This window comes from Vombatus ursinus, unplaced genomic scaffold (assembly GCF_900497805.2).
Source record: "Vombatus ursinus unplaced genomic scaffold, bare-nosed wombat genome assembly UNPS02014785.1, whole genome shotgun sequence".
In the NCBI taxonomy this organism is placed as follows: domain Eukaryota; kingdom Metazoa; phylum Chordata; class Mammalia; order Diprotodontia; family Vombatidae; genus Vombatus; species Vombatus ursinus.
Window position 1 is genome coordinate 14,981,067 of NW_020954563.1, and position 16,622 is coordinate 14,997,688.

General features: G+C 51.4%; 1 protein-coding gene across 1 annotated transcript in view; it reads right to left on the bottom strand.

The window, feature by feature from the left end:
* UNC5A (unc-5 netrin receptor A) overlaps positions 1-16,622 on the bottom strand; it is a 35,737-nt gene that overhangs the window by 16,693 nt on the left and 2,422 nt on the right. Inside the window, exons 2-6 of the mRNA XM_027867164.1 lie at positions 10,756-10,899; positions 10,173-10,276; positions 8,748-8,928; positions 2,063-2,227; positions 168-356 (exon numbers count right to left, since the gene is read on the bottom strand). Coding sequence (XP_027722965.1) covers positions 168-356; positions 2,063-2,227; positions 8,748-8,928; positions 10,173-10,276; positions 10,756-10,899 — 783 coding nt within the window. The remainder of the gene's footprint in view (positions 1-167; positions 357-2,062; positions 2,228-8,747; positions 8,929-10,172; positions 10,277-10,755; positions 10,900-16,622) is intronic.

Below are 16,622 nucleotides of genomic sequence, written 5' to 3' on the forward strand. Positions count from 1 at the left end.
CGCGGGAGACCCCAAGTTCCAATTCTGGGCCCAGGTCACTCCCGCCCGCGGGCCCCTTCGTCAGCCCCATCTCGTGAGCGGAGGCCGTCCGCCCGTGGGCGGCTTGGCACCAGCCCCAGGGCTCTGGAGAGGCCTTGGCCAGGGTGGGCCCGGCAGGGTGACCTCACCTGCCTTGGCGGGTTTGATGCCGACGGGCTGGAAGCCCGACGTCAAGATGGACGAGTCAGCCACGTCTGAGTCTAATCCCTCTTTCTTCCGGCAATAGACCAGGACGAGGACGAGCAGGAGGAGGACCAGGCACACAGCCACAGCGATGAGCCCCACGTACAGGGCCACGTCTTCTGGGCCCGAGGCGTCTGTGAGAGGGAGCAGAGTAAGAGGTGGAGCGGCTTCTGGCTGCCCAGCCCCCGCAGAGTGAGCATTGGAAGAGCTCACGCTCCACAGGGCATCCAGACTGGGTGTGTGGGGGGGGAGTCAGCCTGCACTTACCAGGGGTGCTGACTCTGGCTGAGAACAGCAACACGGTGCAGGAGAGTTTGGAGCCTTCCTGAGTCCCAGTCTCAGATCAGCTACTAATTTGAAATGCATGACCTTGGACGAGTCACCTCCCCACCCTAATTACATAAGCTGGGTTAGAGAATTTCTATGATTCCTTCCAGTTCTGTGTTCAGAGTCCTTTGAGCTCTGACATTCTACATCCTTTGAAGATGCTTTCCAGCTCCAAGTGTGATTCTATGACTTGGAAGAGTCTCTACAGTCAAGGAGGGGACAGAGGGAGGCAAGCTCACATCTTCACCGGGCCCAGGAATAGGCTCTGAAGACCAGTGTACTGTGGTCTGTGGCAGAGTCCTACGGAAGCCTGTACCCCTTAGGAGGGGCCTGACACCGGGCTGGGGGTCCCTCTGGAGGGCTCAGCCTCTGTCCTTCCCTCCTGCTTCTTATATTTTCCTTCTCCCAGGTACATGACTGGCCATCTTACTTTGACTCGGGGGCTGCTGGGGGTGTGTGAAAAAAGCCCATGGCAGAGTGTGGGGCCTGAAATGGGATTTAGGTTGGGGGTGGGGGTGGGAGAGAGCGGAATAGAAAGGACACGGGGCCCTGGTGGGGAGAGGTAGGATTAGCTGTCTGGAGGAATCAATATTGATTTTAGTGGGAATCTGCATAATGGAAGGAAGGTCCATCAGGAAGGAATTGACACAGATAATTAGGTTTTTAATTGAAAGCGAAGGTGGGGGTGGGAGGAGGAGGTTGTTTCAGGGAAACATCACATTAGAACCTTTGTGTTCATGACATTGGCCCAGAGCTGCCATCCTTTACTTCCTCCCCCCTCAAATGCTCTGACATGATGGGAGGCGGCATTGGGGAGGGAAGGTCTCCCAGATCATGGATTTTGATCTAGAAAGGACATTAGGAGTCATTCAGTCCAAATCCATCAATCTCCAGGTGAGGAAACTGAGGTCCTTAGAGGTTATGTGAGTTTCCCAAGGTCACACAGTAGCAAAGCCAGGATTCAAACCCAGGTTCTCTGGCTCTCAATCCAGCTCTCTTTCCGTCATACCACTTAGGGCAGGTGCAGGGCTGCTACGGGGGAGATATCGCCACTGTCCAGTTCAGGGGCAAGGGACTGAGAAATGAGGGTACCTCAGACTCCTAAACCCAGGGAGACCCCACTGAGCAGCGTGATGGGGGAAGGGCTTTAGGGACACAGCCTAGGGTCAGGGTGGTGAGATCTGCGAGCGTCCAAGAGGAGCTGGGCCAGGTGACTGAAGAAATGGGGAAACCCATCTCAAGTTGACAGAGACTTGAGGTGGGGCTGGGGTAGGAGAAGGAGACCCTTTGCCCAGGAACACAAGGCTGGGTGGGACTCAAGGCAAGGTTGGGGTGGAAGGAGAGAAGGGATTGATGTGTGTGGGACTTATAACGAGGGAGGAATGAGGGGAGAAGCCTCAGGGGGAAGTTTCACGGTACTGGAGTCAAGGAGGAAGTTCTCATTGCAGTGGAATGGTTATTGTTCAGGAAAGCCTCCCTATTTGGGGTGAGGTGACATTATGGGAATGCTCACTGTGGATGCAGAGGTCACTGGTGCAGTTGCGGGTGTCCAGGTCGGCTCCTTCGCATTCTTCCCCACCGTTACGGGGCGGGGGCTCGGAGCATTCCCGGCTCCTCCAGCGGGTACAGTCCAGGGCGCAGGCCGACCACTTGCTCCACTCAGTCCACCCTCCGTCTACTGCACACGTGAGACGGGGACACCAGACAGAGGCAAAGAAGAAACAGTCAATGCCTTACCCACAGGGGCAGGACAAACTCACTTCCCCCTATTCCACCTCTCGCCTCAGGTGAAAAAACAAAGGATATCTCAGAGAGTAGGTGCTGAAAACACCAGGCCTATGCTTGTCCATCTGAACCATGGAGAGTGGAGCAGGGAAGGCGGTCGGCAAACATGATGGCGGCGGCTGCTGCAGGCGAGGGCTAATGGAAGTGGGAGGTGGTATGATGCCAGGGCCGGTGGGCAGAGTCTGGGCTAGGTGTGGTCAGCAATGAGGGCAATGGGATGCCAAGGAACATCCATCCCCTGGATGAAGAAGCAGGGCCTGGCTGGACACCCTGCTGGCTAGGACTCAGAACCGATTAGCCTGACATCCTGTACTTAATCGTCATTCAGGTCTGTGAGTTCCTCTGTATTCCAAGGCAGCAGTCAGACTCTGACCCCACACGAATTCCTGATCCTAGAATCATGAATTAAGCCCCGAGCTCTAAGCCCTGTCCCAGAAGGACCCTGTGAGGAGATGGTCTCCCCTTGGCTGAAACCTCCTGATTTTCCAGTCTAAGACTACAAGCTTGAGCTTTCACATAGCTAGCACTTCCTTGTCTTAGTTACCTTTATCAAAAGATGCAACTGTGGCTATCTGCTTTTATAAGGTCAGCAATGAACATTTATTTCCATAGGAACAGTTCTGTCCTTGGCCTTCTCCTCTCTTCCTTAATAATTTCATCAGCCCCTTTGGTTTTAATTATCACCTCAATGTGGATAAATCCCAAATCCACGTCTCCAACTTTAACCTTTGCCCCAAGGATCTCCTGTCTTGGATCTCCGAATGGAAGACGAGCATCTCTAGCCCCATTTCTTTCTTTTTTATTTTTAGTGAGGCAATTGGGGGTTAAGTGACTTGCCCAGAGTCACACAGCTAATAAGTGTTATGTGTCTGAGGCCGGATTTGAACTTAGGTCCTCCTGACCCCAGCACTGCTGCTCTGTCCACTGTGCCACCGAGCTGCCCCCATCTAGCCCCATTTCATAGAAGAGGGAATGGAGGCTAACAGAAGTCTGCCTAGTGTCACAGATCTAGGAAGTGTCTGAGTTGCCTAATTAGAACCCCGGTCTTCCTGGCTGCAAGTCTAATGGCATTCATTATATCATGCTGCCCTTCGAATGATACCAGCGCCTAAAACAGAATTAACTTCTCCCCAGAAGCTACCCCTTTCCCTGTAATATCTCTGTGGATGGTACCACCATCATTCCAGTCATTGAAGCCTGAAACCACCCAATCATTGACTCTTCCCTCTCCTTCACCTGCTGCCCCCCAATCTCCCCCACCCCCCATCCAATATGTCGCCAAGTTAGGTTGATTCTCTCTGCAGTATCTCCTGCGTTTGTCTTCTTTCAATTCTCACTGCAGCTACTACTCCCAGTTCTTCAGGCCCTCACCTCTCCTTCCCTAGCCAACAGAATGAAATAGAAATTCCTTAGTGTGGCCTCCCATAACCTAGCTCCCACCTACCTGCCCGGCCTTCTCTTATGCCTGCTTCTGGGGGAAACTCCAGCCTTGGTACTCATTTCTTGATACCACGTGGAAGGTGGGGCCACATTATGGCCTTGTTCTCATCCAGCTCTTCTGTCCTGGGCTCACACTGTCCTCATGCTTTGAGCTGACCTAATGGCCTTTTCTCCACCTTGAGGCCTGGCTCAGGTGCATCTTATCTTCCCTCACCCCAAGGTGAAGGTGCTTTTTACCTCCCAAGGTTCATGGTGCAGAGCTCTGCATTGCCTTTATCTATTTTATTTTATTTTTAGGCAATTGGGGTTAAGTGGCTTGCCCAGGGTCACACAGCTAGTAAGTGTCAAGTGTTTGGTCTGAGGCCAGATCTGAACTCAGGTCCTCTTGACTTCAGGGCTGGTAGTCTATCTACTACACCACCTACCTGCCCCTCATTGCCTTTATCCTAATCTCTGTTATTGCATCATTGTTCTAGTACCTGCCTGCCTTCCCTTCCCCATTAGATTATAAGCACCTGATTACTGGGGCCTGCTTCATTATCATCTTTAAACCTCTGGTGCCCAGTACAGGGATTCATACACATAGTAAGTGTTTGCTGCTCTGGACTGTAACCCTGCCTGCCCAGGCCCCAGGCGACTGTGGCTGGAGAAGCTGGAAGTCCCTGCTTGGTGGAAATAACAGCTCCCAATTCTACAGCACACTACAACCAGGAAGTCAGTGTTGCAAATGGCATTGTGTCCACTTTACTCACGAGGAAACAGACTCATGGAAAGGATGTGGGCTTATCCAAGTTCCTTGAGAGTGTGAATTGTTTCACCCTTGCTACTTGTACATCCAATATGTAGCATGGTGTCTGGCATACAACAAATGTCTGAGAGATGCTTGTCAACTGGTGGACTGACAGTAAGTGGCACAGTCTGGAAATGAACCTAGCCTCTCCACCCTGGAGCCACACTTTTTCCTGCACTGTTTCTACCTCTGGGAACAAAGTTGCTGGCAATACAGAGTGTCTCCAGCAGTGTCATGGTTTCCTGCCATCCCAGAACAGGAAGACTCCAGGGGTTAAGGACAAAGTTCATGTCACACCCGCCCCCAGTACTCTGTGAACCCTAAGGGCAGGCACTAGGTTTCACTTTTGTCTTTCCCCAGTGCCCAGCAGGAGACCCCTCCCATGGGTGTCCCTTAATCAATGTGTTAAATTGGGAAGGTATTCTTGATCCACTCTCTGCAGCTGCTCTAGGTCAGACCTAGGTCTGCCCATGCTTCCCTCTTACTCAATTAACTCTGAGGTTTCCCTATCACCTCTGGAGTAAATCTAATTTCCTCTGTTTGGCACATAGCACCTTATACCACTTGGTCCCAAACCTACCTTTCCAGCCTTCTTACACATTATTCCCCTTCACATATCTATGGCCCAGCCAAACTGGCCTTCCTCCTCTTCCTCACCCAACACATCATTTCCTTCCCCCGTGCCTTCTTTGTTCTGGCCCTTCCCCCTGCCAGGAATGCCTTCCCCCCTCCCCCCCCACAACATTTTTTTTCCCTCCAAACCCTCCCCACACGCCCCCCCCTCTAAAAACCCTTCCCGGGCTCTCCCCCCCCCCCCCCCGCCCCCGCAATGGCCTTTAGTGTGTATAGACTATATGCTATACTATATACTGAGGGCAGGAGCTGGTTCATTTTTTATCCTTGTGTGCACAGTCTCTGGCACCGGGTAGGTTCTGAATGAATCAGGGGTGGGGAACCTGTGGCCTCGAAGCCACATGTGGTCCTCTAGGTCCTCAAGTGGGGCCCTTTGACTGAATCTAAACTTCACAGAACAAATCCCATTCATAAAAGGATCTGTTCTGTAAAACTTGGACTCAGTCAAAAGGCCGCAACCGAGGACTTAGACGACCACAGGTACCCCACCCCTGGAATAAATGCTTGTTGTGAACGAATGTTGCTGAGGGCTGAGGAAGAGACTGTGGATGGCTGAGACTGTGGATGGCTGAGTAGGGCCCTCCCTACAATCATCTGATGGTCTGTGCCCAGCTGTGCCCTGGAACACCATCTGGGGCTAAGAAACAACACCCCTATGCTGTCAGTGTCATACCTCAACCTGACTCTCTTGTGTAGATGCATCCAACTACTGGTCCCACACTGACCACACGTAGCCGAGCCCTACAGCAACCCCAGTGTGACAGCATGAGGGACACTTCTCCACCCTTGCCCACTGTGGGCACCTCTTCCTTCTCCTCATCATTCTTCCCTGACTTCCTGTTCCTTACACAACCACATACCAACTCCCCGATTTGAGGCAGCCCACCAAAGAGCTGGACAGGTTGAACTGAGGCCCCAGGGACACAGAGGGGATATGCCAATAGGGCTTTGGGATCGATGTTCTATGCAGAAAAATCAATTCACAAAAGACAGGCCAGAGCCCAAGGGCACTGGGCCCAGAGCCCAGCTCTGGTGCTCAAACACTTGTCTACTTATGGAATCGAACACAAAATGCCACAGATGGAAGGAAGCCCAGAACATAGATGCTAGATATTGAAAAGGCCTTAGAACACAGAATTCAGAGCTAGGAGGGACCTTAGAACAAAGAATGTCAGAGCTGGGAGGGAGCTTAGAGTACAAAATGTCAGAGTTGTAAAGGATCTTAAAACAAAGAATGTCAGAGCTGGAAAAGAATCTTAGAACACAGGATGTCAGAGCTGGAAAGGACCACAGAGCTTAGAACACACAGAATGCAGAGAAGATCAACCCATTGTTTACAGGTAAGGAGAAGGAGGCCTATAGAAGACTGGTGGTACAGCCAAGACTAGACCCCAAGTTTCTAGCACTTTCTCCATTGACTTCCTAGCATTAACACCTAATGAACTGATCTTCTTCTGCCACTTTCCCACCTTATATCTTTTCTGTCTGAAGATATGATTTCTCTGGTCTTGGTGCCAAGGAAACCTCCAAAGGACATCCCTCTAGAGCCATCCCTTCTCATGGAAGAGGTTCAAAGGCAAGCAGAGGATTTAGAGCACTGGCTTGGGAGAAACAGATGTGGCACTGAGAGGTAGTAGCCAAGTCTCCTTCTCAACAGATGGAGCCCACCATGCAGATCTGAAAACCTGGTCTCCCCCTGTATCCAGTATTGCTCTTGGGGACAAGCCATACATTCATTTATACCTGGTGCTACGGAGGATTGGCACGCTATGGAGCACCAAAGTGGAACCCAGAGGAAAGAAGCACTAATGGGGGGATTTTAGACACTGTAACAAGACCTGAATTCATCTAGTCCAGCAAATATCACCTTAATGCTATCACCAATATTTAGCCTCTACTCAAAGGCTTCCAGTGACAGGAAATTCTTTACTTACTAAGGTAGAGTCCATTCCAACTTCTGGACACCACTAATAGCTAAGGAATTTTCCCTTATGTTCAGTCTATATTTCTCAGCTTTTCCCTACAGTTTCTAATTGTGCCCTCAGAACAAATGTGAGCCCTCTTCTCCAAGACAGCACTTCAGATTCTTACTAATAACTGTCATAAAGTGCTTTGAGGCTTGCAAAATGCTTTACAAATATTACTTCATTTTATCATCACAAAAATCCTGGGAAGTAGGTGCTATAATTATTCTCATTTTACAAATGAGGAAACTGAGGCAAACAGAGGTCAACTGACTTGCCCAGGGACACACAGCTACTTAAGTGACTGAGGTGAGATCTGTACTAGGGTCTTTTTGACTCCAGGCCCAGAGCTCTAACCACTGCACCACTCTGCTGCCTTTATCACGTACCTCACAAACCCTTAGTCTTCTCTTTTCCAATCAGTCTCCGCGTGGCACGTTCTCCAGTACCTTCACTATTCTGACTGTCCTCCTTTGGACATGTTTGCTAATGTCCTTTTTTAAAGTACAGTGTCCAGAACCGGACATACTCCTTCCCAGTGGGGACTTGACCAAGGTAAAGGACATCAGCCCTGCCATCCTGAGCTAAAATGGCCTCTGGCCCACCTGCCTGGCCTGAATGGTGGGACTAGTGTGATGGAGGCGGCTGAGCGACCGATGCAGGGTGGCCATGGTGGTGGAGGCGAGGGGCCAGTACCTGGGCACAGGGTGGCACAGGCGGTTTTCTGGCCGCTCTGGCCCTCACAGAAGGAGCCCCCGTTGAGAGGTGCCGGGTTGGTACAGCTCCGGCTGCGTTTCTGCCAGCCTCGCCCACAGGTGGCACTGCAGGCTGACCACTCCGTCCAGGTCGACCACCCACCGTTCACTGGTGTGGGACAGAGAAGGGACTGAGATCAGCGAGGCCCGAGGCTCAGCATGGAGCCCCTCCCTAGGGTGGGCTTGGAGGTGCACATGTTGGGGTCAGGAACTCTGCAGAGGCAGTGTCCTTAGCTGTGACCAGCCCCTGTGCATTCCTGGCTGCAAGTGGAGGTGCCCCAAGGCAGAGCAGAGGGAGGAGGTGAGGGCAGTGGGGAGGGGGGAGGGGGGAGAGCCAGACCGTGGCCAGCTTCCACACGGGACCCTATCTCCTGGGCTGCCCTCTTCTGGCAGCCACTTGCAACAACACCCAAACAGAGGAAGCAGTGTGCTCTGTCCCAGAGATCAGCCCAGATCTGGTGTCCTCTTACCCCAGCCTGCTCTAGGAGAAACATCGCCCCACACCTCATGCTGTTTGCCAAGGTATATCGGCAACCCCTGGCCGTGGGCTCTTCCCTTCCTGTACCCATGCTTCCTTCAAATATCCTTTTGCAGACCTCCATCCTCCCGCATTCATGCTCCTGCCTGGCCATCCATCTCCTAAAGCACCACCAGGCGATGTGCCCCCACTCTCATGGCACCCCCTTGGATCACAGCATCTATGGTCATGGGTCTTTCTCAGACAAGAGCACCTATGGCCCTTCTCTGAGCACACAGTTCTACGTACCCTCCCTCCAGCTGTGGTCAAGGCCACTGAGAGACCACGGAGGAAGGGGGAGGTTGGTGGCTCACCATAGACAGTGACAGCGGCGGAGGAGCTTCGGCGACGGGCCACGATGTTCTTGGCCACACAGGTATAGTTGGCTGTGTCGGCCAGGCGGGCCTGTCGCACCACCAGGCTGTGCTCCCGGGTCACATAGACATTGGGATCCAGGGACGGGTCAACTAGGTCCTCGTTTCGGAGCCACTCCACCTGGGAGGAAAGGGAGATGCTAGCAGATTTGTCTACATGGGCTCTGCCCAGAAGGGCTCTACCGGGGGGGAAGGGGGGACTGCCTGGTGTCTGTCTACATTGTTCCTTATCTATACGGTTCCTTCCTAGAGGGGCACTGTCCACATGAGCTCTGAAGAGCGGCAGCAGGGTGTGAGCTCTGCCTACATGGGTCTTGCCCAAAAAAGACTGTGATACACAGAGAGGAGGCAGAGCTGCCAACGTGGGGAATCTCCCGAGCTCTTAGATTTGATGAGCAGCAAATGTGTTCTGGAACAGGCACCCTGAGATGTTGCCCAAGTCAGGCCCCCGGGCACAAGATGGTGGGGGTGGATGGGGGTAGAGATTAGTACCATGATACTCTGGGGGCTCAGGTCTAGGCTGACCTTGTCTCAGCCCGGGGGATACAGACCAGACTGGACTTTGTAGAATCATCGAATATCACAGCCAGCAGGCACTTCAGGGCTCATCCACACACACCCCTCTTACCACACAGTGAGGAAACTGAGATCAAGAGAGGTTACTCTCTGCAGCTTGCCCAGGGTCACAAAAAGAGTAAACAATATAGCCAGAATTTGAACCCAGGTCCTTTTATTACAAACATTACTACACCGCATTGTTGTGAGTACTGCACAAGCGCTACCTAGAGGACTGTTACGTGGGATACTGGACCCCCCTCAAAAAACCCACCAACTGAAAAGCAAACCAAAAAACAGCACCAGTCTGTTTGAGGGGGAGTGAGCTCATGCTGAATGGACCTGGGCTTACTTTCCCTGGAGACCCCCTTCCCACATGGCCCCATAGCTTGAGACTATGGTGCCCCCCCAACCCCCCAGCAGTCGGGCTGCATGGCAGACCCCTCACAGGTAGAGAGGTTGGGCTGGACTGCCTTTACTGTCATTCAAGGCCTTTACCTTATTTGGATTATAGGCTCAGAGGAGCTGGTAGGGGGCCTCTGACACCATCTGGTGACCAGATTCTAGTCCAACCCGGTCATTTTTATAGGAAAGAAGGCCCAGAGAACAGAAGTGCCTCGCCTGCCCAGAGTTATACCCTGAGCTGACTAAACACCCTGGTGCTCTGAGGGATCAGCTGGTGTGTGGGGCTAGGGGGTCCAGAGGAATTGGAAGGAGGCTGAGCATGCTGACTCCATAGGCTCCAAAGTGGGCTGTGAGCTGGGCCTCCTCACCCCTATGCTGCCCCATAGACCCAGGCCTGCCTCTTACCTCAGCAGGAGGGATGCCCTCAGGTGGGCGGCAGGGCAGCACGATGCCCTGCTCCAAGGACACTTCCTTGGCCAGAGGCTCCTGTTCAAAGTTCTTGCGCAAATCTAGGAGGAGAAATGAGATGGTTGAGGGCTTCCTGGGTCTGGCACAGAACCTGCCAGGCACTAAGAGAATGACTTTTTCCTGGGCACTGGAGTAGAATCCAGACTCGGGGCATGTGGACTCTGCAGGGTAACTGGCCCTCCCGGGGTGGTGGGGGATGGGCTTCGAGGGGAGCAGGTAAGAGAAATTCCACAATCATGGAAAGAGGCTTGTTCCAAAGCCTGGAAATGTGGAGTTAGCCAGTGGTCTTTCCTTTGGCTAGACTGAGGCCCGGGAGAGGGAGGTCCCAGGGGCATCTGTCTACTGGAGTCTCACTTGACTGCCTCTCCATCCAGAGAAGTCCATTCTGGCCCTATTTCCATCCTGGGAAGAACCCTCCAATCCTACCCCATCTCTCTGCTCAAGGAAGGTCCTGCAATCCCACTTCCCTGCCTAGTATGGGTTCCTGGCTCCACCTCCCAGTCACCCCCATGGTGCTCACAGGCAATGCGCACATAGGCCTTCTGGCTCTTGGTGGTGCCTGAAGAACTCCAGGCTACACACTGGCACCAATACTCCTCCAGACCAAAGACTTTTTCCACCTGTTGTCTGGAGATGTTGATGCGGACCTCCATCATCGGCAGCCCTGGATGTGGAGGAAAAGGACCATAAGGGGTGTGGGATAGAGCTAATGTTATCCAGAGGACTGCAGGGGTCTCCCACTGACTTGGGGGGAGGTACATGGATCTCAGCCCCAGGGGCCACCAGCATCTGGGCTGCCTGAATGGGGAACCCAGGCATTCAAATCTGGCCAAGAGGTTTGTGGTAGAATGGAGGGCCATGACAGTAGGTTGCATTGGAGCTTGGGGTTATGTTAAAGTTGGAACAGACCTGAAAACATGGAACATCATGGCTCAAAGAGACCTTAGAACACTGAAGAGGGATTTTCAAAGCTGGAAGGAGTCTTGTAGATCATGTAGTCTAACATTCCTGCCTCCACCCAGTTCTATTTTACAGATCCAGAAACTGAGGCCAGAAAGGTTAAATGCCAAGGCCTGAAATAGGGGCATATGCTGGGGACAGGGTCAAGTGAGTGTAGCCTGACTTGACTGCTTAGGATTATCTGTCAGATGCTGTGGGGACCTGGGGCCACGTCAGAATGCTATTTGCAGAAGGCAGAGTGTGTGTGTGTGTGTGAGACTTCTTCATTTGCTTGAGGGCGAGATGCATGAGGTCCACTGAGGTCAGAGGCAGCACCAGCTAAGTCACAGGTTTAATTCCACTGCACGATGGTACTGTATGAGGGACTAGAGAGACAGTGATAGGCAGAAGTAGCCTAGTGGTTTGGATGCCAAAGCTTTATCTCTGATCTCCAGGCATTCATCTCCCATAGTGTACTGTGGACAGGGTCCTCCAATGGTTCAGAGGGGCCAAGCTTTTCCAACTTCATTTCCTAGTCATTGATCTGTCCTTCTGGCCACCAGAGGGACAGAGGAAAAACAGAATGACATGTGAAGTTCTGGGTGGGGGAAGTCTTTATGACAAGACCTCAGGGAAGGGTTCCTGGAGGAAGTGGTATTTGAGCTGGACTTCAAAGGACACTCAGGAATTCAGGCAGCGAATATCCCTACCAGCCACTGGTCTGTCCCTTTGGCCGTCTCTCTGTCCTGCTCAATGGCTACTATTCTGCTCCTTTGGCTGCTTCGATGTCCCTCCAGTCTCCTCCCCCCCTTTCTCCTCCCATCTGTCTGTCCCTCCCAACACCTGTGTGTCTGGCCACCAAAAGCAGGGTGCCCAGGAGAGCAAAAACTGTTTGTTTCCAATTTCTCCTCCTCCTGACCCCAATTTCCCTCGGGTCACTGGCTTATCAGAAAGAGAGAGCGAGGCAGGGATGGGAATGTGTTTCTATTGTTAACAGAGAAATTCAATTAGGGCTGCCTTGCAGGGAGTCAGGTCTGAGCCCAGCGGAAGGAGCCAAACTTAGCTCAGCTGGTTTAGATCGGGGTGGTTGGAGGTGTGTAGGGGCCATCCTTTTAATTTGCTAACTTGACCTTCCAATGCCACCTGTCTTTGCCTCCTGGCCCCCCCAAAGAACTAACGGTTAGCCCCTCTCTACCCCTGATCCCAGAGCCCATTTTTACAATTAGTATGGCACAGTTAAAACAACCCCAGATTAGGAGTTAAGAGGCCATGTTTGACTCCTGGGTGCAAGGCCCTGGTCCAATTTCCTGCTCTGACACTCCCTAGCTGTGTGACCTTGGACAAGTAAGTCACTTTGCCTCTTTGATGCTCCATTATAAGATGAGTGAGTTGGATTAGGGCCTCTCAGCTCTGATACCTCCATGTTCTCAGGAACCTTCCACCTCTGGCATTCTAGGCCTCTTCGTCAGTCAGTGGACCTCTCTGGGCCCTGGCTGTCTCATCAGTCAAATGGGGATAATCACACCTGCCTGGTTTTTGAGGTCCCTTCTAGGCTGACACGTGGATCCTGCAGTCATAACCCTGGCTAACTTGTTGTTTTTCACTGGAATAGGGAAGAAACTCTTTTCTACCCGTGCCAAGTCTTGCAGCATTTCCTGGGAGCATTGAGAGGCTGCCCAAGGTCACTCCACTAGTATGTGTCAAGAGACCTAAAGGCCACCTCTCTACCGGCCTTGCTAAGGTGTTGGCTGATAAGAAAGGCACGGACCCTCCGTGGGTCACTTCTTATCTCTACTGCCTAATTTACTCTTCTTTGCAACATCTTTTTTATCTACCCCTTTTTGATATTTCCATGGCCTCTCAAAAGGTCTTCACACATTCTTCATATCATCGACAGACTAATCTTCCTCAGATTCAGATTTGATTACGTCACTCCTCTGCTCAAAAGTCCTCAATGACTCCCTGTTACTTACTGAATCGAAATTAAACCCCTGATTGGCATTCAAGGCCTACCACAATTTGGCACTGCCCCATCTTTCCTGCCTTATCTTGTATTCCTCCCTTCTTTAAATTCTATATTTCAGCCAAGCCAGCTTACTCTTTATTGGCCAAACCTATCCTGTGTTCTCTTTGGTTTTCAATGCTTTTTCTCACACCATTTCCAATGCCTGGAACTGTCCACACTCCTCCTCCTCCTCACTGCTGTAATTCTTACTTGTCATTTAAAGTCCAGTTCAAATACCACTTCTTCCAGGATCCCCGATGTCTTGTCATAAAGACTTTTCCCACCCAGAACCTCACTCTGTTTTTCTCCTTTCTAAAAACACAGCTGCCATGAAACACTGAGTACTGGGGTTACCTGTTCTGCCCTCTTATCCCATCACTAGACAGGACCATGCGCTAAGCTCTGAACTGAACTAAACAGGCAGTGACCATATGGAAACCCTAATAATCTTCACCCCACCAGCCCTAACCCTGGCCTTAGCTGTGGCCTGACTCTCTTGGTCTCCCTTAATCTAAATCTCTTTTCTTGGTGAGCCTGAAAAGGGAAGTACAGACTGAGATCTGCCCCATCTAATGGGAAATGATTCCCCCCTTTCCTGTACTCAGTTTTCTCCCACTCTGCTCTTCTCCTTTTCCTTCTTCCCCCTTCTCCCTTCCTTTCTCCTTTCTTCTCCTCTTCTCCCTTACCCTGTCTTCTCTTCTTCCCTTCTCTCCTCCCCTCTCCTCTCTTCTCCTCTTGAGCTCTGGTCTCAATGTGGCCTGGTTATCTTTGTTCAGTTCTCCAGCTCCAGACAGGTCCTTTACCCAGTATAGCATAACGTGAATATATGCCCTTAATAAAAAGACTGGGCAAAGAAAGCAGTGTGGGTGGTTTGGGGGTAGATCAGACCTGGCCTGCCTTGGAGTCACTGTGCAGGGCTGGGCTTAGCTCTGCCGACAGCACCAGGCCTCCTCCCCTCTCCTGTGTTTTCTTTTCCTTTTCAAAGCCTGGGCTCTGTCCCTCCCAAGTTCCAAAGGCCCACTGCAGAAATCATAGACAATTGGGGGCAGTGGCAGCTGCAGCTGCAGAGGACAGGTGTGTGTATGTGAGCAGATGTAACTGTGGCTGGCCCAGGCCCTTTCTGGGGATGCAGCAATTAAGATGTTCTGTGTATGACAGAGAGGAGAGGAGAGGAGAGGAGAGGAGGGGGAAGGGGAGGGGAAAGAGAGAGTAGAGAGGGAGAAAGGAGGAAGGAGAAAGAGATGGAGAGAGGTGAACAGAGAGATGGATAAAGAGAGAGAAGAGAAAGGGGAGGAAAGGGGAAGGAGGGAGGAAGAGAGAGGGGCCTGATAGCATGGGCCCATGTGGAGATCAGTACAAGTAGGTTTGTGTTTGTTGGCTAAGTCCCTAGGATGACCTTAGTGGCTGTATTTTCACCCTCTCATAAATCTGGTTCTAATAACCAATCAGTTTGTTTAACAAATAATAAATTACACTTTCCAAGACCATGCTTAAAATGCTTAGGTCAGCAAATATGGGTCTTTTATGGAGTCAGAGTTTCTGCTCTAATGTTTATCACAATTATCCCTACCTTTTTTTCTCTCTCAGACCTGGTAAAACCATTGCACCAACCCTGACCCCTCTCCCAGCCCTGGGGTAGGAGGAGAAGGGTGAGAGCAAAAGCAGCTTTTTCCTACCTTATGATTGACAAGGGGTGGCTGTTGCTGGTGGGGGTGGTGGTGGTGGGGGCCCTTGCTCCCAAGCAAAGATCCCTCCCATCTCCCCAAACAAAGCTCTCTAATGGGCCCTGGCCCCTTTAGTGTGTAGGTCCATGGAGAGGCAGGGTGATGTCATCCCTGGCCTGCTACTACCTCCTGTGACCTTTCCCCTTTCTGGACTCTGGTCTAGCCATCTGTAGGATGGGGATAAGCCCTGTACTGGCTGCCTCAAGGAAAGCATTGTGTAAACCTCATGCACTACAGCAAGAGTAATTATATTATTATAATTAAATACATAACAAGACCATAAATACATATTATTATTAATAATAAGCAAGGGCCGCTCTGTCTCTCCAGCTCCCTCACCCCCCAAATTAAATTCTGGTTAGCTTTGAGAGGTCAGAAGAAGATCTAAGAACTAGGGCTGCCAGGATCCTTAGAGGTCATTGGGTCCAACCCGAGACCTCAGTTTTGTCTTTGTATGCCCAGCACCCAGCACAGGGCCTGGCACCGAGGCCAGGGCTCATGAAAGGGCCCACTACAGTAAATGTTGCCAGAGAGACAGAGAGAGAGAGAGCAAAAGATAGCAGAAAGAGAGAGAAAGAGAGAGAGAGAGAGCGCAAAAGATAGCAGAAGGAAAGAAAGACAGAGAGACACAGAGAAAGAGAAAGAGAGACAGAGAGAGAGGACAGAGAGACACAGAGAGAGGAGAGGTAGAGAGAAGAGAGACAGAGGGAAGGAAAGTGATGGAGAGAAGAGAGATAGAAGAGAAACAGAAGCAGAGAAGAAAAGGGAGAAGAAAGAGACAGAGAAAGAGGAAGGGAAAGAAAGAGAAAGAGGCAGAGAGGGAGACAGAGAGACAGACAGAAGGACACAGAGACAAAGACAGACAGTGAGCATGGTCTTGGAAAGTGTAATTTATTGTTTGTTAAACAAACTGATTGGTTATTAGAACCAGATTTATGAGAGGGTGAAAATATAGCCACTAAGGTCGTCCTAGGGACTTAGTCAACAAACACAAACCTACTTGTACTGATCTCCACATGGGCCCATGCTATCAGTTGTCTTAGGTCTTAGGGCCAACAATTTCATGGGACAGCAATTCCCATGTCGTGCCATGGTCCCAACAGTGCAAAACATGAGGCAAGGCAGGCTCTCTGTTGGGGACAGATTCATGGCATTTTGGGACTGACAGTGTACAGGACACTGAACATAAGAGCTGGCAGGGAGCCAACAGAACATAACACTGACACAGCCTATTTGAGTGGGAAGGGAGCTTAGAACTTGGAACATGGAATGTCAAGGCTGGGAGGGACCTGAAAGATGTCCTGGTCCAACTCCCTGGTTTTACAGGAGGAGAGCTGACGTGGGGGTGGGGAGAGGGAGTGACCCACCCAAGGTCATCTGAGATCACCGGGTGAGTTAGCTAAAAGCTTCAATGAGGACCAGAAGAATTAGCAGCTGCTCTAGAACATTCTCTCACAGAAAGGGCTGGGCCAGGAGTGGGGAGGAGGGGCAGAGAGGAGGGTTGGGGTCTGTGGTGACTGGGCCCATTTTTTGCCCTTGAAGGTCATCCTTTCTGTCAGTGTGTTACTGATGGGAGCAGGTAAATGTTGTGACAGGTCCTGAATGGGGGGGGGGCTACTGTAATCCCACTCTACCCCAGCTTCCTGAGGTAAAGTCTATGAGAGGCCCCCTCTGGAACTCATAATAACCTCGATTTCAATTTGGAATGGAACTCAAGAG